Raw genomic sequence first — 27701 nt, 5'->3', positions numbered from 1 at the left:
TGGATTCAAAGAATTGATGCTCTTTTTTTTTTTTTTCTTTCTTTTTTTAATCTTCTCAGATGCGTTTACGAGACAGGAAAGACTCTCCTCAGCTGCTCATGGATGCTAAACACATCTTTCCTGTCACCTTTCCTTTTAACCCATCTTCCCTTGCACTAGAAACCATCCAGATTCCAGCCAGCCTGGGCCTGGGATTCATATCACGGGTCTGAAAGTGATATCAAGGCAAATATTGACAATACATTTCTTGCCTGAAATAAGAACCCATTATCTCAAGTGAGCTACTGAAATCACATTTTAAAAGAAATAGTACTTATTATCTCCCAAACAAATGGTTATTGACTGGAACTCCCTCTAGAATACTTTTCATCATCTTGGAAAGAAAGATAGGCTCCTTTGTGCTGTGTTACCTTTATAACAACACTCATCCTTGATCAGTTAGGTGTCTGCAGGTGAATAACGGGAGGAAGGAAAAACGTGTGTCTTCAGCTGCCAGCATTTATTTTAAATCCTTATCACTGCATCTAAATTATATCAAAAAGCCAAATTCCAGATATGAATGTGAGCTGTTGTTGGGAAGGCACCAACAAGGAACCTCCTGTGTGCTAACCAGAAGAATTGAAAGAAAGATCGCTACTGAGTACATATCACACCAGTTTAGGAATCAGTTATGTTAATACTGTCCAACTGGAATGAAAAAATAAACTGGCAATATGTAAAGTAACTGGTCAAGTAGCTCCCTTCTATGTGTCACTATGATGTAGAGATAGTAAGAGAATGTTGGTTTGCTATACAGCATGGAAGTCCGTTTGTACTGTAGTTTACTGAGCATTTTAAATTGCTGCTACATACTATGTTCTTTAAAATGTAAGCGATATTCATATTAGGCACTACAAAAATAAGCTTCTCTTTTATCAACTCTGTTTACAGTTCAATCAGATCAGTTTTAACTGGATTATGTGCACATATCTACAGATTCACCTCCACCAAGTAGCAGACACTGGGAAGTCATGTAGTAATATGACATAATGTTTGACATTTAGGGATAGGCTTAGGCAAAGTGGCTATTGTTGATGTCATTTATTCAGGATGTGTTACATTGATGTGCTCATTAACTTTCCCTGGGTGCATATCACATCAGGGTACAGTGTTCTGTGAAGTGACTTATTTTTAGTTACCAGATCTGATTCCTGCAGTGCATATTTTCAACCTTGACAGGTTTTCTTTCTTCTTAATTTATTAAGAATTAATTTCAGTCAGTATCTAAAGAGGATTGTCAGACTATTCATGATTCAGGTCTTGAAATCTTGATTATTTTATAAATTATGCAAAGGAAAGATATATAATAAATAATTATGATTCCATTTTCTAGGCTTTGCAACTTCTATAAATGTTCTCAGTACCACTAGATACTTTAAAGAGCATCATATTAGAAATACTTTGACCTATATAAAAATATAAGGAGACTGCTGAATTTTACAAAGGATTTGGTTTAATAAGACCCAGATTCTATAAGTTTTCATTCTGAAATTCTAATTAAACATATTCTCCATTTTTCCTACAAATCTTATACAATAAATGTTTCAGGTGGTACAAAAGCAAATTCTTAGCTTTCATTAGAAACTCTGGTTCTGAATTACAATCATAGATTTATATTAACTGTTAGATGGTCTATAAAAAATGACATCTTATTAAAATATGTGCAATATTATTAATGGAAGTAAAACATTTTCAAATCAGTGATAAAGATTGTTATTAAAAGATAAATACTGTCAACTTATTTGGGCCTCAAATTCCTCATTTATACAATAAGAGTGTTAGACAGCTGGTTCTTAAGGTCCCTTCCACATCTGAAGTTCTCTCCTCACAGTACTTGGACCACAGAGAAGTGACCTGCAGGTACTCAGTAAGGTTACCCTTTGATGGAAAGACTAGTGTTTGGTGCCTGTTAATTTTGAGGGATTAATAAAATGTAAAATCACAGGTTTGTGTAGCTATAATCTTTCTTAAATGTACATGATTTTATGTACATGCTATTGGTTAATTAGGTAATTTTTATTGAATTGTGTACTGCTGTATTCAGTTTGGATACATTTATCCATTTGCAAAACCAAGCAAAAATACTGATTCAATCAGATTCTCCCAATTTTCCCTGATTGTTAGTGTGGTTTTCAATGAACTGTTGAAACCACATGGTTAGTACTGAATGTGTCAGAATCTAAGAACATAGATGGGACTTGAGTGGGAGAGATGCCCCAAAAAATGCCACCGTGATTGTAGGTTCTCCCCCTGAGACCCAGAAGTCCTCCCAGATCCTTTCCCAGCTCAGTCCTGTATAGAACGTCCCACATACACCCTAGTCTTTTCAGGTCTTCAGGATCACGCTCTAGCTTCCACTGCCATTGCAGCCCTTTATCTTCCCTGCAGACAGCTCATATCCTGAAGCATGTCCAGTCTTGGCCTTTCTCTCTCTTCTGTCTCCCATCTTCCTGCTGCAAAGTGCTGGAGCCTCTGTTCCACACCTGGGCCAGAGCCTCTCATGTTCAGGGATGGCCACACAAAGATTATGATATTTCAGGGCTCCAGCTTCCTCCAACACCTATCCAGAACCCCAGATGGAGATCTGAATTTCTCTTAGCAGTCTGAAGATCTTTAGTCATAAGAGAAATACCTTACAACCAGGGAACCCCAAGTCCTGGGCTTTCTTGAGGATGCAGCAATATTCTGCTGACTGTGGGTATGCTTGGCCTCTTTGAGGACTGCTCACCTTTCCCTCTGTCCGTCGACGCTTTCTCACCCAGCTTCAAACCCACTCCACCAGCCCTCCACTTCATCCACCCACTCATTTATTTGTTCACTCTTTCGCTTCCTTCAACCATATCATGTATCCCATTGCCTGTCTACTCACCTGCTCTGACTACATTGAAGGCTGTGGGTGGAGTCAGTCCTCAGCTGCCCCGCTGGCCTGCATGGAGGCTTCCCTTCAGGCCAATCTTTCCATGAGTTCTTGCTGGTCTCACTTCTCTGCAGTACCATCTTTAGCATTATCACTAATTTGCTTTTTCATAATTCCTCTATGACACACAATAGGAATTCAAAAAAAGAATTCTTCAAGAAAACAACAGTTCATTGTCTTAATAGCCCCTTCTCAGTAGCCTCCTCCCCACTCACCCTACATGGAGACTCAGCTCACACCTCAAAAAGCAAAGCTGAAAAATTAGAAGCAGTTTTCCTTCTTGTAACTTTTCTTAGGTTCAGGCTTTGCTCTGCTTGAGAGTAACTATAATGAAGGGGAAAGACGAGTATGGGGTAAAATCCATGAAGTGTAGCTTCATGATTCCTTTGGAATTTGTGAAAATTCCCCATGTCCCTGCCACTTCTTTCATCAATTGCAAAAGTACAAAAATATATATTCCAAAGCCAACTGATAGGAGATTTGGGAATTTGGGTCCGTTTGTGTCATTTGCTTTATTATTTCCTTCATTTCAATGAATAATTGAGAGTCGCCTCTTTCTGGGTAAGTAATTGTGTATAATATAGATCAAATCTTTTAAAAACCCAGTAGCAGAAAAAAAAAAAAACCCACAGTGGTGGAGGCCATGTAAATAATTTATTTGATTAGAATTTCAGTATAATGATTGTTGTGAGAAATGACTTCCCTTGTAACCCTAGGTAAAGGGGCACCTGGCACCATGCTGAGATGTCCTTATATTCTCTCTCTCTCTCTCTCTCTCTTCCACCCACACACACAGTCCTCAGTAACTTCAACTGTTTAGAATAAAACAGAAAGCAAAATGTCATGTGTGGCCCTTCAGCTCTCCTGGTGAAAGATAGTGTGGAAACAGTACCTTGTGTCTGGCTATGCTTTACTTTAGTGTACTTTCTCTGTTACCTCATTGTGTCCTCACAGCCGCCCTGGAAGGTCGAAGGGCAGCTACTACAATCTTTAGCTGATGATAATTTAAGAGAAAGATAATAAGGTCAGTGACTTGCCTAAGGTCGCTCTGCCCTCCAGCTGTGCCGTCTTCCCGTATGCAGCAGTGGCAGTGGGGCACCTGCGGGGGACAGAGACTTTAGGAAGTCCTGAGGTTCCATTCTGTTCCTCCTGGTACCCATGGGGTGCCCAGTCCAGCAAGAGGTGCTGCTTTTCCTTATCAGAGTTGGCAGCTGGCACATGGGAGGTGAGTAAATGCTGAGTACCAAGTTCTAGATGGGGTGCCTTGTGGTTTCCTTCTCGTTATAGTCACCTGCTATAACTAGGTTCGGCTTTTGTAATGAATCAGTGCCCCCCTGGAGGGTACAGAACTCTGTTTTGGTCATTAATTAGTAACAGGCTCTCCCAGCCTGACAGGAAGCAGTGAGAGCCTCCCAAAAGGTAAGAGAAAGGTCATTCTCAACACATGGCCCTCAAAGTCGCCGTTAGAGCCACCAGGTGAGCTGTGCAACCTGCAGAGAACCTGCAGCTGTGGGCCACGCCCCGGGTCCCTTCTGAGGGCTGTTCCCCTGGGCAGGCCATACACAAGTCAGTGTGTGTTTGAACATGACAGTGTGTGCATGCTGCCAGTGTTGGCTTTGAAGCCAAGAGGTGTGCTGTGTGCGTGAGTGTTAGAGACGCTCTGTGTGTGGATAAGTGCATTGTGATTTCTCCTCAGGCTGTGCTGTGAGGGCCGCCTTAACCCCTGCTCCCTTCCCTCCTAGAGCTGCCTTAAGTTCTCTGGAACTTCTCCTCTGTAAGGGGATGTCTTGCCTGGAAAGGATATCTTGCCCTGTTTCTCAAGGTGTTGTGAGGGTTTGGGTGGGTGTGGCCTCCTTTCTTCCTTCCTTCCCTTTATGCATGACCCTCCCCTCCTGTTACTTCTTCCTTTCTTTTCTCTCATTTCCAAACAGGTATTAGAACTGTGAGGCAGCAACAATCTCAGAGCCAATGAAATGTGGTCTTAGTGTTTCCTGAGGTTGGGGGGCTCTGTGTTACAAGTAAGCAAATGAACGTATGGAAGAAATATAGAGATAAAATAGACTCTTGGTAATATTTAAATGGCATGTTTTCCACTGAACTGACCGTTTCTTAGTAAAGCTGAAAGGATATAACCATAAAACCTTTCATGGACATTCGTTAAAAAAATTTTTGAGAATCCTTTACCCACATCAAAGATGGAGTGAAAACAGGAAAGAGTGCTATAAATTCTAATTCATTGTATTCAATATCACCCTAAATTAAGTCAACCTGAGGGTACAGTAGATTTCTCAATAGATCAGGAACTGAAAAGCACTATGTAAAATATCTGCCAAAATGCATTTTATACATTTTTTTAATTTTATAATTTGGTCTGGCTAAATTGTTCATTAGCTCAATTTAATGGGTATTATTAGATTCATTAAGATGTCTGAAAATGACTAACATTTCCTTAGTATTGTAATGTTGCTCAAAATATTTGAAAGAAAAATGTTTTTTGAGTTGAAGCTGTATGTACAATTCAGTGCTTGGTAGGTCAGTACATTTTCATGGCATTTTTCAGAGTCAATAGTTTTAAATATCTTATTGTCATTATGTGTTATAAAAACAGCCTACATTTCAGGCTCTCTACATAACTTGAGCCATTTCATTTTTTTCCAACATATGCTGAATTTTTCCTTTAAATGTGGATATGTATGTTATAATTTATGATTCCTAGTTATGTATTTTTGTGGGACCCAGGAGTTACGTTGATTTTCTTGTGTCCTTAGAAAATTTAAATTGCTCTAACAGTGTTGCACAGAAATGAGCTTATGACATTTAATATATTGTATTTTAATTACTAACTTTGTTAACTTATTGTGAAATGGATATGCCTTTGAACGATAATGACATTGAACATTGCAGTTTTCAAATGTTTTTCCTTGTTGGATCTGGAAAAGGAATTCTACTTTGATCTACATAGAAAAACATGATATAGTTAATGTTTGAAAAGTTCTTAGGTAAAATGTTCATCCATTAAAAAAGAAGCAAAAGTACTGAGACGTGAAAGGCATTATAACCAAAACTAATTTTAAACTAAACCCACCCCAGCATATCTCACATGGAATTTTTAAAAATAAGTTAGTAATACACCTCATATCAACAAAAGCCTTTGAAACATGGGTTTTCACTAGATATCACCTAGTGCTAAGATGGAAACCAAAACAATATCAGATTGACATTTATGCTCTAAATTTGTAGTTGTCTAATGTTGTACTTAGTAAATGTGCGTCATAAATGCTGTATTCTCCTAGATATTATAGAAAATTGTTCAAATAAAGATATGGATATAAAGGATTTTTGTTAGTGTCTTATAAATAAACCCACAACACATACACCAACATAGATCACATTTGGAGCTATAAAACACGTCTTTAAAAATGTAAAAGAACAGAAACTAGAAATCAATGACACAAAAATAGCTGGAAAATCCCAAAATATTTGGAGATTAAATAATATACTTCTAAATAACACATGGGTTAAAAAAAGAAACCTCTAGAGAAATTTTAAAATATTTTGAGCTAAATATAAATGAAAATACAGCTTAAAATTTCTGGGTTGCAGTGAAAGTAGTACTTACAGGGAAATTTATAACATTGAATGCATGTATTAGAAAAAAAAGACCTAAAGTCAATTACCTATGTTTCCACTTTAGGAAACTAAAAAGAGAAGAGAAAATTAAACACAAAGTAAGCAGAAGAAAAGAAATAAAACGTAGAGCAGAAATCAATGAAATTGAGGACAGAAAGTTAATAGAGAAAATCAATGAAACCAAAAGCTGGTTCTTTTTAAAGATCAATAAAATTGAAAAGCCTCTAACCAGGCTACCTAAGAAAAAGAAAGAGATGATGTAGTAGATTGGTGGTTGTTTAGGGCTGGGAGGAGGGGAGGAAGTGAGGGAATAGGGACCAATGACTAAAGAGCAAGGAGTTTCTTTTTGAGATGATGAAAATGTTTTAAAGTTGACTGTGGTGATAGTTTAACATATCTGTGAATATACTCAAAAACATTGAGTTATATACTTTAAATGGGTGGAGTGTATGCTATGAGAATTTTATCTCAATAAATCTATTTTGAGTAAACTTGTGACCTCTAATATGGCAGATCAAGGAGCTCAGCAAATTCTCCCCTCAAAAAAGCAAGGACAATACTGGACAAAAGTGTCAAAAACAACAATTTCAGGGCTCTATTAACTGACCAACAGCATACAACAAATTAGTAGTGGTTATCCGTGAAAAACAACTGAACTCTGAGTAATAACAGTAGGAGTCTCAGATGACATGATACTCTATTCAGAGAACCCTAAAGTCTCCACACAAAAACTATTAGAACTAATAAATGAATTCAGCAAGGTTGCAGGATACAAGATTAGTATACAGAAATCTATTGCATTCTTTACACTAACAATAAAATACCAGAAAGATAAGGTAAAAAAAAAAAAAAGTCCCATTTAAAATCACATCAGGGACTTCCCTGGTGGTGCAGTGGTTAAGAATCTGCCTGCCAATGCAGGGCACATGGGTTCCAGCCCTGGTCTGGGATGATCCCACATGCCATGGAGCAACTAAGCCTGTTGCTACACCACAACTACTGAGCCTACACTCTAGAGCCCAAGAGGCACAACTACTGTGCCCACAAGCTGCAACTACTAAAGCCCATGCACCTAGAGCCCATGCTCCGCAACAAGAGAAGCCACCAAAATGAGAAGCCCACACACCACAATGAAAAGTAGCCCCCACTTGCCACAACAAGAGAAAGCCCGCACACAGCAATGAAGACCCAACACAGCCAAATAAATAAATAAATAATCTTTTAAAAAATAAAAAAAAAATAAATATAAATTTAAAGATAAATTAAATAAATATAAATAAAGTCACATCAACGGAATCCCCTGGTGGTCCAGTGGTTAGGACTCCATGCTTCCACTGGTGGGAGCCTGGGTTTGATCCCTGGTCAGGGAACTAAGATCCTGCAAGCCATGCAGTGTGGCAAATAAATAAATAAATTGTATCAAAAAATAAAATAAAATACCTAGGAAAAGTCTATGGCCATACCACCCTGAACGTGCCCAACCTCGTTAAGCTAAGCAGGGTCAGACCTGATTACTACTTGGCTGGGAGACCACCTGGGAATACCAGGTGCTGTAGGCTTTAAAAAAAAACAAAAACAAAAACAAAAACCTAGGAATAAACTTAACCAAGGTGGGACTTCCCTGGTCTAGAGAAAACCCACGTGTAGCAACAAAGACACAACACAGCCATAAGTAAGTAAGTAATAAATAAATAAATAAATAAATAAATAAATAAATAAATAATCTTAAAAAAAAAAAAAAACTTAACCAAGGAGATAAGAGACCCATATGCTGAAAACTATAAAACATTGATAAAGGAAATTGAAGATGATAAAGGAAATTGAAGATGATAAAAGAAATGGAAAGATATCCTCTTGGATTGGAAGAATTAATATTGTTAAAATGGACTTACTACCCAGAGCAATCTACAGACTTAATGCATTCCATATCACAATAGTCATGACATTTTTCACAGAACTAGAACAAATAATCCTAAAATGTATATGGAACCACAAGACGCAGAATTGCCAAAACAATCCTGAGGGAAAAAAACAAAGCTGGAGACATAACCCTCCCAGACTTCAGACAATACTACAAAGCTACAGTAATCAAAACAGTGTGGCATTGGCACGAAAACAGACATATAGCTCAATGAAACAGAATAGAAACCAGAAGTAAAGCCACACACCTACCTATGACAAAGGGGGCAAGATTATACAATGGAGAAAAGAGTCTCTTCAACAAGTGGTATTGGGAAAGCTGGACAGCTACATGTAAATCAATGAAATTAGAACATTCCCTCACACCATATGCAAAAATAAGCTCCAAATGGTTTAAAGACCTAAATATAAGACATGACACCATAAAACTCCCAGAAGAGAACATAGGCAAAACGTCCTTGGACATAAATCATAGCAATATTTTCTTAGGTCAGTTTCCCAAGGCAAAAGAAATAAAAGCAAAAATAAACAACTGGGGCTTAATCAAACTTGAGAGCTTTTTCACAGCAAAGGAAACCATCACCAAAATGAAAAGATGCCTATGGAATGGGAGAAAATATTTGCAAATGATATGACCAACAAGGGGTTAACATCCAAAATATACAAAGAGCTCATATAACTCAATATCGAAAAAACAACCCACTTAAAAATAGGCAGAAGACCTAGACATTTCTCCAAAGAAGACATACGGATGGCCAAAAAGCACATGGAAAGATTCTCAACATTGCTAATCATTAGGGAAATGCAAATCAAAATCACAATGAGGTATCACCTCATACTGGTAAAAATGGCTATCATTGAAAAGTCTACAAATAATAAATGCTGGAGAGGGTGTGGACAAAACAGAACCCTCCTACACTGTTGGTGGGAATGTAAATTGGTGCAGCCACTATGGAAAACAGTATGGAGTTTCCCTAAAAAGCTACTGTATGATCCAGCAATCCCACCCTGGGCATATTTCTGGAAAAGACAAAAACTCTAATTCAGAAAGATATATGCACCCCAACGCTCATAGCAGCACTGTTTACAATAGCCAAGACATGGTAACAATCCAAGTGCCCATCAACAGACAATTGGCTTCAGAAGTTGTGAAATATATATATAATGGAATATTAGTCATAAAAAAGCATGAAATATGCCATTTGTAGCAACATGGGTGGACCTAGAGAATAGTATACTTAGTGAAGAGAAGGACAAATATTATATGATATAACATATGTGGAATCTAAAAAACAGTACAATTGAATCTATATTCAAAAACAGAAACAGACTCACAGACGTGGAAAACAAACTTATGTTTACCAAAGGAGAAGGGGGGGGTCTAAATTGGGAGTATGGGATTAACAGATACAAACTACTATATATAAAATAGATAAGCAACAAGGATTTCCTGTATCACACAGGGAACTATATTCAGTATCTTGTAATAATCTATAATTATTTATATATATTTAATATGCTTATGTATATTAAATATTATATTTATATTAAATATCTATTATATTTATAATATTTATATAATATATCATATATATTATATATATGTGAATCACTTTGCTATATTCCTGAAACTAACACAATGTTGTAAATCAACTATACTTCGATTAAAAAAAACAAAAACAAAAAGAGTGGGAGTCTGACATTCTTGCCTGGGGCTGTTCCCATCATCCTCTCCAACTCAGGTAGCATTGTAGCTCTACCAGAGTCAGGCAAGCTGTGAGACCCAGCAGTTTTGCTGCTGGTGGGGGCTCACTTGCTTGATGTGGAGTGCAGTAAAACCCACATCCAGCAGTAACAGTAGTGATCTCAGAACTGTGAGAGAATACATTCTTGTTTTAAGCCACCCAGTATGTGGTTTACAGCGGCAGTAGGAAAGTAATACAGCATTAATCTGAAGTGTGATGACTTAAAATGCATATTTTAATCCCTAGGGGAACTAATAAAAAATTAACTCAAGAAACATCATTTTTTAAAAGATAGAAATTCAAATGATGCACTGATTAAACTCTTCAATCAGAAGGGAGAGATTGTCAGACTGGATGAAAAAGAAAAAAAAGACCCAACCATGTACTGCTTATGAGATGCTTTAGATTCAAAAACACATATGGGTTGGAGAAAAAGGAGAAATAAAGGATTTACCATAAAAACAAACAAACAAAAAACAGTAACCATACGAGTGCTAGAGTGGCTATATCAATATCCGACAAAATAGACTCAGACAAAAAAAAATTCTAGAGGAAAAAAGTACATTTCATAATGATCAAAGTCAATTCATCACGAAGGTATAACGATTATAAATGTATACTGTGTAAATTAAGAGAGGCACACAGTCTGTGGTGGGAAGAGAGGAAAAAGCCCATGAGAAGCAGAAATGAGGAGCAGTAGTGAGTCTAGTCGTGCCACATGCAGATCTACAGACTCACTGCTCAGTGCCTGGGGAGCCTGGCCCAGACCTCAGTGAGCTATGTCTCCCCAGATCTAGATCTTAGTGAATGTTATTTTTCTGTTCCCATTCCACCATGATTCCCTCACCGTGTCTGCCCACTTCCCAATTTGCCCAAGGTTTCCCAGAGATGGGCAGTCAGAGATTGATATCTATTTTCCCTTCTTCCAGTCAAAACTTACATTTCCCAGGCTCCTTTGCTAGTAGATGTGGTCATGTGACCAAGTGGCCTGAGAAGGAGCAGGCCCTCCCAGGCCCCTTTCACTTAAATGCAACATGTGGGGAGCAATCTTGGACCATTTCTTTGAAGGATGGTGGAAGCACAAAACAGAAGGTTCCTTGTCCCTGGCACTGAGGTTACCACCCCAACACAGACTCCTGTGCCCACCTTCTATATGAGAAAGAAATAAGCCTTGCCTGAGCCCTTGTTTTAAAAAAACAAAAAAAACTGTAGACACCTAACAGAACCCTGAGATACCTGAAGAAAATCTGGCAAAATTGAAAGGAGAAATTGACAACTTGACAATAATAGTTGGAGCCATCAGTATTCTATTCTCAATAATTAGCAGAACTAGAAAGGAAAGCAGCAAGACTATAGAAGACCTGAAAATAGCCACTTTGATCTAACTGCCTTTTATAGAACAATTACTCGTATTCTTTTCAAGCACACACAGATCATTCTTCAGCATAAATTATATGCAAGGCAATGAAACAAGACAGTACATTTAACAATATTAAAATCACACAAAGTATGTTCTCTGACTACAGTGGAGAATGGAATCAAATTAGAAATCAACAATCAAATTAGAAAACAACTGAAGGAAATTTGGAAAATATGCAAGTATTTGGAAATTAAATAAGACACTTCTAAATAACAAAGAAAAATCACAAAGGAAGTTAGAAAATATTTTGAGCTGAAAAACAAACAAAAATGCAACAAATCAAAGTTTATGTGATGTAGCCAAAGCAGGTCATACAAGGAAACTCATAGCTTTACACGCCTTTGTTAGAAAAGAAGACGTCTCAAATCAATAATTTAAGATTATAATCTAAGAACCTAGGAAAAAGAAAAGAGCAAACTAAACCCAATGCAAGCAAGAAGGAAGGAAATACTAGACTGGAGATCAATGAAACAGAAAACAGGAAAACAAAAGAGAAAAATTAATGAAACTGATGAAAAGATTAATAAAATGACAAACTTTTATCCAGATTAACTACACAAAAAGAGAAAAGATAAAAATTGCCAAAATCTGAATAAAAGAGGGAACGTCATTTCTGAGCATCATCATTTCTTAGGGTGCACAATTTAGAAAGGTGGGGGTCAGGCAAATATAAGCTCAGCATCTGAAAGAGAGTAACCTTCTTAAATTTTGTACCCTATGCTCCTCACTTTAGTCATGGCCCTGCTACAGAGGCCCTAACAAAATGAAAAGAATTATAGTAGAATACCGTGAATGACTTCACACCAACAAATTAAACAAATTAAAAGAAATTCCTAGAAAGATACAAATTATAAAAACTGACTCAAAAAGATATAAAACTCTGAATATACGTATAACAAGTAAAAGCAAAATGAGTAATTAATAATCTTATAAAGAAAAGACTAGGCTCAGATTTATTGGTAACTCATCAAATATTTAAAGATGAAATAACATCAACTAACTTTGACAGCAAAGCCAAACAAAATACATCACAAGAAAAGAAAACTACAGACCAATATTCCTCATGAAAACATTACAAAAAACATTACAAAAATCAAAACATTACAAACCAAATCCAGTAATACATAAACAGGATTACATACCATGATCAAGTGGGATCTATCCCAGGAATGCAAAGTTGGTTTCTCATTCAAAAATCAATTAATGTAATACACTATATTAATAGAATAGAGGACAAACCTCAACATGATCATCTCAATAGATGCAGAAAAAGCATTTAACAAAATCCTATTCAATGTTTTTTTAAAAAGTCTTATAACAAACTAGGCATAAGAGGAATTCCATGAATTAGAATATTCAGTGCTACTAAGATGGCAGTTCTCCCCAAATTGATCTATAGATTCAACACAGTCCCTAATAAAATCCCAAGCTGAAATTAAAATTTATATAAAATATATATGAAAATGCAAAGGACTCAGAACAGTCGAAACAATTTTGGAAAAGGAAAACAAAGTTGAAGAAATTACAGTTTCCAATTTCAAAGCTTTGAAGCTACAGGCATGGATGGTACTAGCATATGTGTTGACATAAAATCTATGAAACAAAAATGAACATCCTGAAATTATGGTTAATTGATTTTTGATGAGGCTGTCAAGGCAATTTGACACAATTCTTTTCAACAAATGATGCCAGGACAATTCAATATCCAAACGTAGAAAGAGATTAATTTAGACCTTTACCTCAATAGCACACACAAAAATTAACACAAAGTGGATCACAGTCTTAAAAGTTAGAGCTGAAAGTATGAAACGTAGAAGAAAGTTTTTGTGACTTTAAGCTAGGCAAAATTTTTTTAGATGCAATACCGAAGTCATGATCCATAAAAGAAAAAGGATAGATAAATTGGCTTCATCAAAATTTGAAAGTTTGTACTGTGAAAGACACCATGAAGAAAATGGAAAGATAACCCACACAGTGGGACAAAATATTTGCCAATCATATATCCGATAAAGGATTTGTGACCAAAATACATAAAGAAAGATGGTGGATTCAATGCTTGTATTGACCTCTCCTTCCTCCTAAAGCACTAAAAAATGATAAACTCAGTACGAGAAAGAGAATGGAAGAGAAGTGACAGCAAATTTTGGAGGATGAAAAACAGACGATCATCATTTATCTTCATGACCCAGGAAGGCTGAAACCTATGCTTGCAAAAGTGGGGAGCCCAGAAGTAGCCTAGTTCAGTTCACAGGGTAGAACTTTGAAAGACTCGGGAATAGAACTCAGAGACAGCAACACTGAAAGTGATGTGGGGCTAAAAATAGAACTTGCTGAAAATCTGTTTAAATATTAATCTGAGTTGCCTAAAGGCTCAAACAGATATTTCACAAAAGAGAATACCAATATGGTCAACAAAGAGTCATCGTGGAAATGTAAAGTGAAACCACGATGTGATATCACGATACACTCCCCAGAAAGGCAAACATTTAAAAAACTGACAGTGTCAAGGGTTGGTGAGGATATTAAGCAAATGAAAATCTCATATACCGTTGATAGAGGTAGAAATTGATACAAGTTTTAATAACTCTTGCAATATCTACTAAAGCGGAGCATTGCATACCTTATGACCCAGCAATCCCATTCCTTTTATGTACCCAACAGAAATGCATATATCTGTGTATCAAAAGACCCATATAAAAAATGTTCATAGCAGCATTATTCATAACAGCCACTTTGGGGAGAGGAGTTTTCCCCCTTAGTTCTTTTGGCTCGCAATTAAACTGAAATAAAGCTGATAAATAGGAAAGAATCAAACTTACGTGCATGGGGAAACCACATATGCATGAAGAATTCCAAAGACAGCAAGCCAAGATGAGATATATAAGGAGACTAAGGACTAGGAGAAGGAGGTGGGGGGATCTGAGACTTCAGAGAGAAGTAAGGTAGTTTCAGGAAGATAAAAAATCGTTAATGTTTGGTAAACAAATATTTGCTGGCTCATCCAAAGGCAATGAGACACCAAGAGGACTCTGCATAAACAGACCTTGCTAGGTTCCTCTCTGTCTACCACACCTAATTCATACTTTACTGTAGTTGTCTATGGTGATACCTTCTTCCTGGGACAGGCCTCTATCTTAAATGCTTTCAGGCAGTGAGGGAGGGAGTTCAAAGGTTCTTCCTTACTCTTTTGGGCCCTGACTGTTTTCATTTCAAAATAATCTATAGGCCAGAGTAGCACATCTTGGGGTGGCGTACCCTGAGCTTCATCACCACAAATATTTATCAATAAGAGAATGAATACATAAATTGTAACATATTTATACAATGGAATACTATATTGCAACAGAAAATAGCAAACTACAGCTACATGCAACAGCATGGATAAATGTCATGTAAAAAGCCAAATGCAAAAAGTTACAAACATGATTCCATTTATAAAAACATCCAAAATAGGTAAAACTAACCCATGGTGACAGAAGTCATAACAGTGATTGTCTTTGAGGAGTAATGGCTTGAAGGGACATTGAAGGTTTGGGGATGTTGAAAATGTTCTATGTCTGGGTTGGGTGGTGGTTAATTGAGTGTGTTGCTGTGCTCCATGTATAAGAATACATTGAGCTATACGTTTATTATTTGTGCACTTTTCTGTATATCATTTTATTCTTCAATAAAATTTTTACTTACAGCAAAAAGTAGGGAATTCCCTGGTGGTCCAGTGGTTAGGACTCCACGTTTTCACTGCCGTGGCCCAGATCCAATCCCTGGTCAGGAACTAAAATTCCTCAAGCCATGCAGGGTGGCCAAAAAAAATAATTTAAAAATTGTCAAAATACAAATGTCTAATTAGACATTTAGATTCCTTTCTTAACTCTGAGGAACCACGCAGCTGTCCCTACCCACTTTATACCTTTTCTTTTTCTTTATGTTACTTTGGACAATAAGTGCACAAAATTGAATTTACCACTGTTCTCTTTTTCTGGCACCTGTCGTGGTTGGTCCCTGTCAAGCCCTTTTCAATATTTTTGGTTTCCCTTTTTTCTTTTTCCCCCAGTTCCACTTCCCTCAACCACATAAACATCCATTTTTATATATTTAATGGATGATTTTGTAATTTATCATCCACACTTTTATTTACAGATGCTGGTATCCATGGACGACATATAGGATTACAGTTTTTGTGAGTTTTAAAATATCTATGACTTGTGCTAGACATCAATTGAGCATTGTTTTTTATATCTCTCTGAATGGTATAGGTAGATCATGTCCATTCCTACTAGCAGCTGCACAGTGTTACATTGTAAGTATGCACTATTTTACTTATTCATCCCCCCTTTGGTGGATATTTAAGTGTTTCCAACTCTTTCATATACAGCTGTGTTGTGATGAACATCTCCTTAATTGTCTCTTTGAGTAACTGAGAATTTTTCTGCCTGAACTTATTTTCACTAAATATTCTCAAATTGCTCTCTTGAATGGGAGGATCAGGACAGTCAGCCCTCCATATCCACAGGTTCTGCATCCACAGATTTAACCACTTCAGATCCAAAATATACATTTTTTTAATTTCAAAAATTTCCAAAAAAAAGCAAAACTTGAATTTTTGTGCTTCAGCAACTATTTACATAGCATTTCCATTGTATTAGGTATTATAAGTAATCTAGAGATGATTTAAAACATGCAGAAGGATGTGTGTAAATTATATGCAAATACTATGCCATTATATCAATATATAAGGGACTTGAGTATCCAAGGAGTTTGGTATCCTTGGGAGTCCTGGGATCAATCATCCCCTAAAAACCAAGGGATGACTGTATAGTTCCCACTAGCTGTGTGAGCAAAAAAATTCTTGTTTTCTCACATCCTAGGCAGCATATGATGTTGTCCAACCTAAATATTGTTGCCAATCTTATGGGTGTGAAGTGACATCTCGTTGTTTTCATTTGTATTTCTCTAACAAAGTTAACGTCTCTTTATATGCCAACCAGCCATTTGAGTAACCCCATATGCAAACTGCCTATTCATTTCCTTTGCCAATTATCCAATATTTAAAACTGGATTTTCCATCTTTAACCAATTTACGGTAGTTTCTTATATACTCTATATTAATATTATAGATATTAATCACTTGGTTTTTAAATTGCAAATGTATTTCCTAATCTGTTGGCTTTCTTTGTGAATAGTGTTCTTCACTGAACAGAAATCTTTCATTTCGATGACCTCAAATCCGTCATTTTTTTCCTTCTATAGCTGTGCTACTTTGTATCTTAACTCATTCTTTTTTTTTCCACTTCTTTAAGAACTTTTATTGAGATACAATTGACATACAAACTACATATATTTAAAGTGTACCATTAGATATTTTTTTCTTATTAGTAATGTATATCTTAACTCTTTCTTAACCCAACATTTAAAAGATATTACCCCTATTTTTTCCTAATAATTTCGTCATTTTACTTTTAAGTTTTAATCATGAATCCATCCGGAGTTTATTTTTGGATATACTGTTTGCCATGCACTTGCTTTTATTTTATTTTTCATAAAATAGCCCTTCTATTAAATAATCTTTTCCTTCCTCCTCTGGTTCTCTAGGCCATTATATAACGCAGGGTCCTTTTGGTGGACTCCATTCTGTTCCATTATTCATTCAGCCATTCCCCTGCCAGTCTTACACTGTTTTAATCACCATGGCTTTGTGATATCCCTTAATATACCGTAGGGTTAATCTCCTCTTTATTCTTTGTTTTGAGGATTGTCTTATGCACAAGCTTTTATTCCATAAAAATATAAAGTCACTTTACAATTCTCCAAAAGTCCTGCTAGGATTTTGATTCCACTTATATTAGGCTTATATATTAATTTGGGTACAACTGACACCTGTAAAATATTAAATATCCATGAGAACAGCACATTTCCCCATTTATTCAGGCCTTCTTTTATTCCCTTGAAGAGAATTCAAACATTTTCTCCACAAAGACCAAGTGCATTTTTGTTAGTGGACGCTTTATATTTTCGTTGATATTGCAAATAACATTTTCTAACTGGTTATTCCTCACACAGAAAAAAAAACCATTTTAAAATCTGATTTTGAATATGGTCACCTGACTGAACTCTTTAACAAGTTCTAATGGTTGATTCTCTTGGGTTTTCAAGGCAAATGGCTATATCCTCTGCTCTTTCCAATAAGCACGCTGAGGCCTATGGGAGCTAAAACTTGGGTCGGAAACGCCTCGAAACATACCTGCTTCCTGCCAGCGAATCCCCTGCGCCGCTGGTTTTGGGCTGCGCGCTAGGCCCCCGCCAGGTGGACCCACTTCATCGCGGGCACCTGCCAGGAGGCGAGGCGCCCCGCCCGCAGCCCCCGCCCCGCCAATCGCAGCGAGGCCTCACCAGGTGGGCCGGGAAGGACCAATCCGCGGCTTCTCTCCTCCCGGGACGCCAGCCCTCGGGAAAGTTAGTCGGCTTCTGGAAAACTTCTCCCGCAAGATGGCCCAGCGCTGATGTGCGGGACCCACAGCGACGGTTACCCGCCCCGGGGCCATAGAGCCGCCGGCCCAGTCCCCGAGCTTCGCACCTCCGCAGCCCTCGAGCTGCCCTCTCTCGTCCATGGCGGTGGCCGAGCTGTACACTCAGGTAGGCGTGGTGGCCCGCCCTGAGGGAGGGCGCGCGGGAGGGAAGCGGCCGGGCGCTACCGCTGACTGTACCTGGCGCCCGGGCCGCACCTGTGCACCTGTAGCGCTCGCCGCGGGGAGGGGCCGCGGAGGGAATGGGGGTCTGGGGAGCGTCGTGCCCCTCGCCCCGCCGAGAGCTCCAGTCCCTGTCCGTGGGGAAGGCGCCCCCCGGGAGCCTGGGTCCCCACGGGATGGGAAGACCGAGTGCGAGGGGCTGCTTCTCCGGACCCGAGTAGTTGCGGGTCCGTCGTGTCTCCCGCGCCTCTCGGCTCCTCCTGAGCCACAGGTGGAATCAGACTTGCGCACGGAGACGTGGAAACCTCAGACACGGGCGAATAATAGCATCCGTAATCTTCCTTCTGGGGAGCCCCTTGAACAACTCGGCACAGAAGCTCGGACCGCAGTATTCAGGAAGCTTTCTAGAATTCCCGGGTCTTCAAAATGCCTGCATGTGCACTTAAGTTTATCTGGTGCCTGAAGCTGCGGGTGCCTGGGAGTGTGGCCCGGGCCTCACCCGTAGTAGAAGTTGAGGGCTCTTGGGAATCCAGGGGTCCTGACAATGCAGTCACAGGCTCTTTGCCCACATTTACAAGGTGCTTTACAGCTTATAAAAAACGTTCACATACACCCCAGTTCCGGGAATCACTCTAGAGAATTCCTCTGAAACCTCCTCTTCCCCCGTCTGAGGGCTCCACCCCTTATTCAGGAAGACCAGCATTCCCACAAGGTGCCCAGAACCTCCTGAGATGAGCTTGGGTAATTATATGGGTAAAAAGTGTGAAAGTGTTGGGCAAAATCCATTCAAACAGCCACAAATCCAGATCCTCCTGTACCCCAGTGAGGGAAGTCTGTGGTCCCCAGTATTCAGATAGATCAAGCTAGAATTCATGCATTTCCCCTGACATGTTGCCCTAGCTTTATGTTTAAAGAGACACTTTCGCTGTAAATATAAACGATGGCTGTAAATAATTTGTTTCAATGGTTTAGGCAAACTTTTTTCTTCTACTTTAATTAGTTGACAATACAAATACAAATGAATCAAACAGTATCTCCCCCTCTAGTGCATTTCCATTAACTAGAGTTCTAAATGGCAGTGTTTGGATAGTTTTACCAGTGAGAATGTGAGCCATCAGATATCCAACAATGCTTAGGTTTTCAATGTACTGGAGTAAAAGAAAATTCTTGAACAAAACTATTCTTGGAAGATACTTTGGAGGTCAGAGAAAAATGCTGATTAATCCATTCTAAGTAACAATTTTTCCTGAAACAAAAACGCACAGGTATGAATACCCTTATCATCAAGTGACTCACAAATATTTATTAAATACCAACTAGGTGCCAGGCACAATGTAGGAAAATTAATATGGAAGAGTTTTCTAGAGGTGAGCTTGGATGGACAAAGACTCTGAGAATCCCAGAGCCAGAGGGAGCCTTGATGGCCATCTTTACCCACTTTGTGTCCAAGTAAGCACCTGTGTCCAGGTGCCTCCCTTCCTGGTGGCCAGTCAGCCTCCACTTTGTCAGTTCCAGAGGTGGGAAAGCCTCCCATTTGTGTAGCTCCCTGTTTAGGTTGTAGAAAACTTCTTTGTTAAAGAGTTCTTCCTTAAACAGAGACAAAAATCTTATGCTCTCTCCCTTGCTTCCCTACCGCTCTCTATCACTCTCCCAAGTCCGCAGATCTAGCCAGTTGGTCTAAGTCAAAGATTATGACTGGGGATCTTTGGCCACATTGAACCCTCGGGAGTGCTCTGTTTCCCTGCACAGTCTTAGCCACATAACACTCTGAAACAACCTGAAACCCATTGCTGCACTCAGAGGCAAATAGTCACCCTGTAGCAGGGTGACAGGTGGGCTGTCCATTCAGGGATCCCTGCGTGGCAGCCAGTTCCTGTGTGACATCCACACCTACCCCATGATCTGCAGGCTGCCCCACTCACCCACTCTACACTGCTGTTACCTGCCTGGTCCCTGACTAATTTCCCTTCCTGCATTGAAGACAGGCATATTATCTCCCATAAAACATTTGTTTAGCACTTTCCATATATAAAACATAATGCTTGGGGGAGGTTAGAAAAAAAATGTCTTTAATGATTAGTCTTGCCTCAGGGAGTTTTTTTCTTCTTTCTTTTTTTCTTTGCTTTTTTTCTTTTAAGTGATAGGGGCTGGGAAGTTTTTGTTTGCTTTATTTTATTTATTTATTTATGGCTGCATTGGGTCTTTGTTGCTGCACACAGGCTTTCTCTAGTTGTGGTGAGCAGGGACTACTTTTGGTGCCGGTGCACGGACTTCTCATTGCTTGGCTTATCTTGTTGCGCAGCATGGGCTCTAGGCACTCGGGCCTCAGTAGTTGCAGCACATGGGCTCAATAGTTGTGGTGCACCAGCTTAGTTGCTCTGCAGCAGGTGGGATCTTCCCGGATCAGGGCTCGAACCCACGTCTCCTGCATTGGCAGGTGGATTCTTAACCACTGTGCCACCAGGGAAGTCCCTCAGGGAATTTTCTGATTAGTGAGAAATGAGAAATGTCAAGTAATTCAATCTGTTGAGGCCAGGAAGGCATGGAGGAGACTTTTGGGGGATGGGGCTGAGCAGGGGAGAGTCATGGCAGCCAAAGAGTTAGGTTAGGGCTTTATACTCCAATGAAGGTTTTGAACGGAGATGACAGGATCCAGGGTGGTGTAAGTCAGATATGCCAGCAGGGACCATGGGACTCTGTGCCCATGGCAGAGAGGCTGGAGTCAGGTAGCTGAATTCTCAGGTCATCCTAAGTGTCCAGGAAATCATTAGGGCTGCAGTATTAGAAGTGGAGGGTGGAAGCAGTGTCTGGAGAGCATGCAGAGGCAGGTGAGAGTGCAAGACTGGACCAGGTGTGTGAGGGAGAGGGATGGGCCCAGGAGGACATGAGCCTAGAGTCTGGATGATCGAAGCAGGTAGGTGCTGTTGACACAGGGACATCAGGAGGAGAAGACATTAGGGAAGTCGTGAGGCAAGGCTTGTACCTGTGGGGGTTGAGGCAGTAAGGGGGCTTCCTGGGGGCAGTGCCCTGAGTAGTTGGAGGTTTGTATAGAAGATGGGCCAGGAGTTTCTGCCCAGTGGTGGTAGTTGATGCCCAGGCATGAGGGCCTCATCAAGGGAGGGAAGAGGGCCAAGACAGGACACTGGGGATGCATCTGTTCAGGGAGGTGAGGAGGCAGAGGGGCCGCAGATGGAGCCATCACAGGGAGGAGGACATGGGAGAGCTGGCACAGGAACCACCGGAAGGGAGGTCCTGAGAAAGGGGACTCCTGGGAGGAAGTGTGTTGAGAGTAGTTGCTGCCAGTCGAAGTGTAACACGACCCACCCCTTTTCAAAAGCTATTGGGCAACATGCCTTAGAAATGTTCAGAGCACTTGCTGTTCAGCAGTTCCACTATTTGAAATCTCTCTGAGAAAAACCGGTCTGGCCATGCTCTAATTGAGCCCCTCTGGAGGCCCCTGTCACTTTCAGACTCACTGAGCAACCACAAGACTCCGCCTCTGTGTCCCCCACTGCCTGCCAGCTCCTACCTTGGCGCACCCTCTGCCAAACTTCTTGTCATCCTGCAGTGCATTCCTGCAGTTTCACCACTCCATGCCTAGGCACAATATCTGTCTGTTCTGCTCACCAGTGCCTGCATCTTTCAAATTCAATTTGAACAGTGCCTCTTCTTTTTTTTTTCTTTAATCAAAGTAGTGTTGATTTACAATATTGTGTAGTGTCAGGTGTACAGCAAAGTTATTCAGTTATATATCTTTTTTCCAGGTTATGTTCCATGATAGGTTAATATAAGATATTGAATATAGTTCCCTGTGTTATACAGTAAATCCTTTTTGCTTGTCTATCTTATGTATAGTAGTTTTTTTTAAGCTTTTTATTGGAATATAATTGCTTGACGCTCTTGTACCAGTTTTTGAGGTACACCAAAGTGAATCAGCTGTATTTATACATGTATCCCCATATCCCCTCTCTCCCGCGACTCCCTCCCACCCTCCCTGTCCTGGCCCTCTAAGGCATCACCCATCATTGAATTGATCTCCCTTTGTTATACAGCAACTTCCCACTAGGTATCTATTTTACAGCTAATAGTGTATATATGTCTATGCTACTCTCTCACTTCATCCCAGCTTCCCCTTTGCCCCCCTCCCCAACCCCGTGTCCTCCAGTCCATTCTCTGCATCTGCATCCTTATTCTTGCCCTGTCACTGGGTTCATCAGTACCATTTTCTTAGATTCCGTATGTATGAGTTAGCATACGGTATTTGTATTGCTCTTTCTGGCTTACTTCGCTCTGTATGACAGTCTCTAGATCTATTGTGTAGTAGTTTTATCTGTTAATCTCATACTCCTAATTTCTCTCTCCTTACCCCACTCCTTTTCCCCTTTGGTAACCATAAGTTTGTTTCCTATATGAGTCTATTTCTGTTCTGTATATAGATTCATTTGTATTATTTTTTAGATTCTACATATAAGTGATATCATATACTATTTGTCTTTTCTGACTTAGTATGATATTCCCTAGGTTGCTGGAAATGGTAATATTTCATTCTTTTTTATGGCTGACTAGTATATACACACACACACCCCCTACATCTTCTTAAACCAGTCATCTGTTGATGGGCACTCGGAATGTTTACATGTCTTGGCTATTGTAAATAGTGCTGCTATGAACTATGGGGCGTATCTTTTCGAATTAGAGTTTTCATCTTTTCTGGATATATGCCCAGGAGTGGGATTGCTGGATCATATGGTAGCTCTATTTTTAGTTTTCTAAGGACCCTCCATACTGTTTCCATAGTGGCTGCATCAATTTACTCTTCCACCAACAGTTTAGGAGGGTTTTTATCTCCACATCCTCTCCAGCATTTATCAGTTGTAGACTTTAAAAAATTTTTATTTAAGTATAGTTGATTTACAATGTTGTGCCAATCTGTACTGTACAACAAAGTGACTCAGTTGTATACATATATACATTCTTTTTTATATTCTTTTCCATTATGGTTCAGTTGTAGACTTTTTGATGATGGCCATTCTGATGAGAATGAGGTGATATCTCTTTGTGGTTTTTGTTTGCATTTCACTAATAATTAACAATGTTGAGCATCTTTTCATATGCCCATTGGCCATCTGTATGTCTTCTTTGGAGAAATGTCTATTGAGGTCTTCTGCCCATTTTTTGACTTGGTTGTTTGTTTTATATTGAGTTTTAGGAGCTGTTTGTGTATTTTGGATATTAACCGCTTGTCAGTCACATCATTGAGAAGTGCCTCTTCTGAGAAATCTTTGCAAGCAGCCCCTCCATCCAGGCACTTTTCTTGATGACTTGTAATAGCTCCTTAACTCCGTCTCCCCTGTTGACCAAGGGTTTCTAGAGAACAAGGAGCAGTAGAGACTCAGAAAATGTTTGATGTGTGCATGCATGAGTGAATGAGTTTTTCTGCTTTCAGAAAGAGCTGTGGTCTTGACGATGATGATGTTGATGATGGTTACTTTTATCTTATAGTCACTAAGTGCTTTTTATGGGCCAGATGCCATCCTCAGAATTTTGTTAACTTTATCCTTAGAACATCTCTCATTTAATCTGACTAAACAATGCCATGTGTTAGATATGGCGATCCCATTTTTACAAATGACTCAGGTTAAGTTGCCTAAGGTTACATAGAAGCGATGGAGCTAGAATTAAAAGCCTATCTTCTTAATGCCTCCTACCACCGCCACCTTATTCAGCGACCTTTATCATCTTTCTTGTCTTCAAGGCATCTGACCTTTCCTCACCCACACACAGAGGATTTTTGGAAAGTCCATCCATTTCATAGTTGCCTTCTCTGACATCTGGTTATTTATCAGATTATTCCTTCTAACAACTAAAATGGAACCAACCCCAATGTTCAGCAAGAGGGCTAGAGTTAAGTGAATTATAGATAGAAGAATAGAATAGTCTGAAGCCATTGAAAATGCTGCTTATAAAGAATTCATAACAACATGGGAAAATGTTTATGTTACATGGAAAATGAAGGCACAAAAATGTATCTTCATGATCATAAACATATAAAATATGCAAAGTAAGAAGACCATGCTTATCAATAACTAACAATTCAACAGTCAGTTTTATAGCTGCAGAGGAGTTAAGGGGGATGAAGGCTGAGGAAGTGTCATTAGATTTGACCACCAGGAGGTCCTTAGCATTGTTTCTCCTTTAGGAGAACTGTGAGGGAGAGAGGGGACACCTTGGCATGGTCACAGGCTGAAGGGAGGGAACTGGTGGACAACTGGAATCTGAGGATGTAAGAAAGGCACCAGGCATGGAATAGCTTCAGAAGGGAATGGTGGACCTGAGGCTGGGTGGCAGGAGTTGAAAACATGGAGCTCTTTAGAATGAGATGTGGGTAGGACTGAGAGCTTGAGGAGAGTGACAGTACCACCAACTTTTTCCTCTTATAGCGTCATTCCAGACCCTTCACATCAAGGCCACCATCCTCTGGGTGAATTTCAGTTCCTCGATGCCCATCTTAGTGGCACTATTCTCTATATCTGGCCTGCTCAGCCAGAGTACTGTGCATCCTCTGGGGCTGCAACCTCCTGTTAGCTGCACTCAGTGCAGACAAGCGTTAAGTTAGTGTTCTGCTTTAAGCACAGCTGCTACATGCTGCCCCTGGAATGCACATGCAGAGTGGCTGGGGTTAAATCTCGGTTCTGCTGCTGACGAACTGGATGGCATTGAGCAAGTTACTTCTCTGAGTTTCCACACCTGTAGAATGGATTTAAGTCTTATCAGTCATTGTAAGGATTAAATAACCTTTGTGAAATCCTTAGCACAATACCTGATACATAATGCTTAATAAAATTAGTTGGTTTTTATATTGATGCTATTGTAATACAGTTAATTTTTGGTACCTAACTATTGGACTTTACATTTATTCCTATTAAATTTTCCAACTTGTTCTTTAGTGTTTAGTGTTCTGCAGCTTGTCAAAACCTTTTTGATCCTTTTCTTTTTAAACTTTTTTGTACCTTGATCATCTTCAGCTAACCATTTTATATGCGTGTTTGGTACACATGTGGTCTGGACTTTTACCTAAGTTATTGGTGAATGTGATGAATGGAGGGTGAGGCAGTATGTCGCATGCCTCTAACGACTTTTCTTAAACTGCTCTTTCTAATTAATCAGGACTCAGGTTTTAGCCACAGATTCACAAATTATATTATCCTTCACCCGTCTATTTCTCTTCTTTGTGCTTGAAGAACTCACAAGACCTCTTCACAGCAGTTCTGCTGAAACTCAGATATGCAAGTTCAAGAGAAATGCAGTCCGGGGCCTCTGTCTAAAATAAGGTCAAAACTCAGTTTAATAATTTTCCATTTGGCCATTCTAAGCAGCTGTTAGACTTCTATATATCATTAACCACCGTGGAAAATTAGATCTATCTATTGTGTTATATATGGGTAGTTCAAAAGAGTATAAAAGTGGACATAAAGACTAAAATACCAAGTTTATTGGTACAGCTACTTGGAATTTGAATTTTTGTTTAGTGGATGTTTTTATGGAGTGCTAGCCATGGTAAAGTAGTCGTATTGAATTCCAGGGCACAAAGACAAGGCTCTTGAAGCTCACATGCCAGTAGGGCAGATGGGAAGCTACCAGAAACCTGGGGAGGGGCAGAGAGAGTGCTGAAGAGGAAACATCCAGTTCTGCCTGGGGTAAGGGTGGTGAGGAAAGTACCACAGGTGGGAGTCTTGAGCTGACTCTTGGACCATTTGCTTACCTGTGGGGAGAGGAGGGATGGCAACGGGGGTGGAAGGAACAGAAGTGCACAGCAGAGAGCCAGGAAAAGCTTGGCATGTTCTAAAAGCTGCTAGTGGTTTGGGTGGCAGCAAGCAGAGGATGGACTGAAAAGCAGGTGAGGCCTGAGTAGGAAAACTGGCGAGAACGGTGGCTCCCAGGCCTGGTTATTCATCAGAATCCATCAGGGAAACTTTTAGAGCTTTCATCTTGCCAGGCCCCACCCATGGAAATTCTGATTCAGGTGTGGGTAAAGGAATCTGTATGTCCACAGAAATGGGTACTCAGCCTGGTTGAGGAAGCACTCAGCAGGCTGTGGTACCCATCAAGAGAAGACTGGTGGGAGCAGCACAGGGGGAGCTGACTGATGGCCATGGCATTGGGGGTGGATGGGGCAGACAGGTGAGACCTGTTTAAGATACAGGTGCTCTAGCACCTGATAAACATTTGGTTGTTGGGGGTGAAGGGAAGGAGGGAGAGGGTGCTCAGCGCTGTCCCAGGTTTCTGATTTGAGGGGCAGGAGAACTGAGGAGGAAGATCGAGTTTGGGACAGGCATAATGATCACTCAAGCTTGGGGTTTGGGAGTGTCAGAGGACACTTCGGGGCTGACGTCTGGGAGACAATTGGAAATGTAGTCTCGATCCACTGAGAGATCTGGGCTGGGAGCCTCAGTGGTGCTCAGGTGCCAAGGCAGCTGTGGAAGCTGTGGGAATGGGTGAAACTCTGCAGAAACAGCCTGTCATGGGGAGAGGCTGGGAAGGACCTTGGGAGACACGGGAGGAAGCTGGGGAGCTGGGAAGGCCTGGAGTAATGAATGAAGAGGAGGAGGAAGAGAGGGAGTTTGATGTTGCTGCTCTGGCCTGGCTGACTGAGAACAAGGAGACCCCCTTCCAGTCCAGAGAAGAAAAGACTGGCTAGGAAGAAACCCCTGTCATCCCATACGCCATGTAAAGTCTCCAAGCCATTTCTGTGGCTAATGCCGGTAGATCCCTTAAATAGGCGGGAGACGTGAGAAGATGTCACTCTCATCTCATCTGAGCTTGTGGGTGGGCAGATTTGGCCTGTTCCTGAGGACATGTCATTTCCTGAGGGTCAATGCTCCTGAAGCCTTTGCCTCATTCCCACGCCTTCCCGGACTTGGATACACCATGATCTCCCTCCACGGGGGACGAGTCGCAGGAAAGGAGTGGGAGGTGGGCCTCTCTTCTCTCCTAGCCCCGCTGCAGGTGGCCCCGGCGGGCTTGGCAAGCAACCTGAGTCCGACCTGAGTCCGGAAGCTCCTGCCCCACAGGAAGGAGCCACCCTAGGGAGGTCATATGAGAGCTGGTCACATTGTTTGTCCAAATGCGGCAAAGTTAGCTCTCCCTCCAGTTTGAAGCGTTGCCTTGTGGGTTGAGGAATGTGAGGCAGGAGGGAGGGACCAAATGGGTGTAACTGAGGTGGAACCGGGTGAACTTGGGCATGTTTACTTACCAGGCTGGGTCTCAGCTGCGGGGCCCTAAACAGCCGACAGCCTTGCTGGCAGAGGCACCAGGCCGGGCGGGGTGTGGGCAGCCTGGGGAACCCG

The 27701-nt window shown here is 40.4% G+C and overlaps 2 protein-coding genes across 5 annotated transcripts in view; both read left to right on the top strand.

The window, feature by feature from the left end:
• Positions 1 to 6289, top strand: part of MYO5A (myosin VA) — a 187015-nt gene extending 180726 nt beyond the window's left edge. For all 4 annotated transcript variants that reach the window (XM_057722276.1, XM_057722275.1, XM_057722274.1 and 1 more), the window contains one exon: positions 60 to 6289. In XM_057722276.1, coding sequence (XP_057578259.1) covers positions 60 to 212 — 153 coding nt within the window. In that variant the 3' untranslated portion in view covers positions 213 to 6289. The remainder of the gene's footprint in view (positions 1 to 59) is intronic.
• An 11842-nt stretch (positions 6290 to 18131) lies between these two features.
• MYO5C (myosin VC) overlaps positions 18132 to 27701 on the top strand; it is a 96696-nt gene continuing 87126 nt past the window's right edge. Inside the window, exon 1 of the mRNA XM_057723964.1 lies at positions 18132 to 18301. Within this exon, the coding sequence (XP_057579947.1) occupies positions 18275 to 18301 (27 nt within the window). The 5' untranslated portion in view covers positions 18132 to 18274. The remainder of the gene's footprint in view (positions 18302 to 27701) is intronic.

The sequence above is a fragment of the Hippopotamus amphibius genome, chromosome 2, assembly GCF_030028045.1.
Source record: "Hippopotamus amphibius kiboko isolate mHipAmp2 chromosome 2, mHipAmp2.hap2, whole genome shotgun sequence".
NCBI classification, from domain to species: Eukaryota; Metazoa; Chordata; class Mammalia; order Artiodactyla; family Hippopotamidae; genus Hippopotamus; species Hippopotamus amphibius.
Note: the sequence above shows the minus strand (reverse complement) of the source record. Positions and strands in the feature narration are given on the sequence as shown.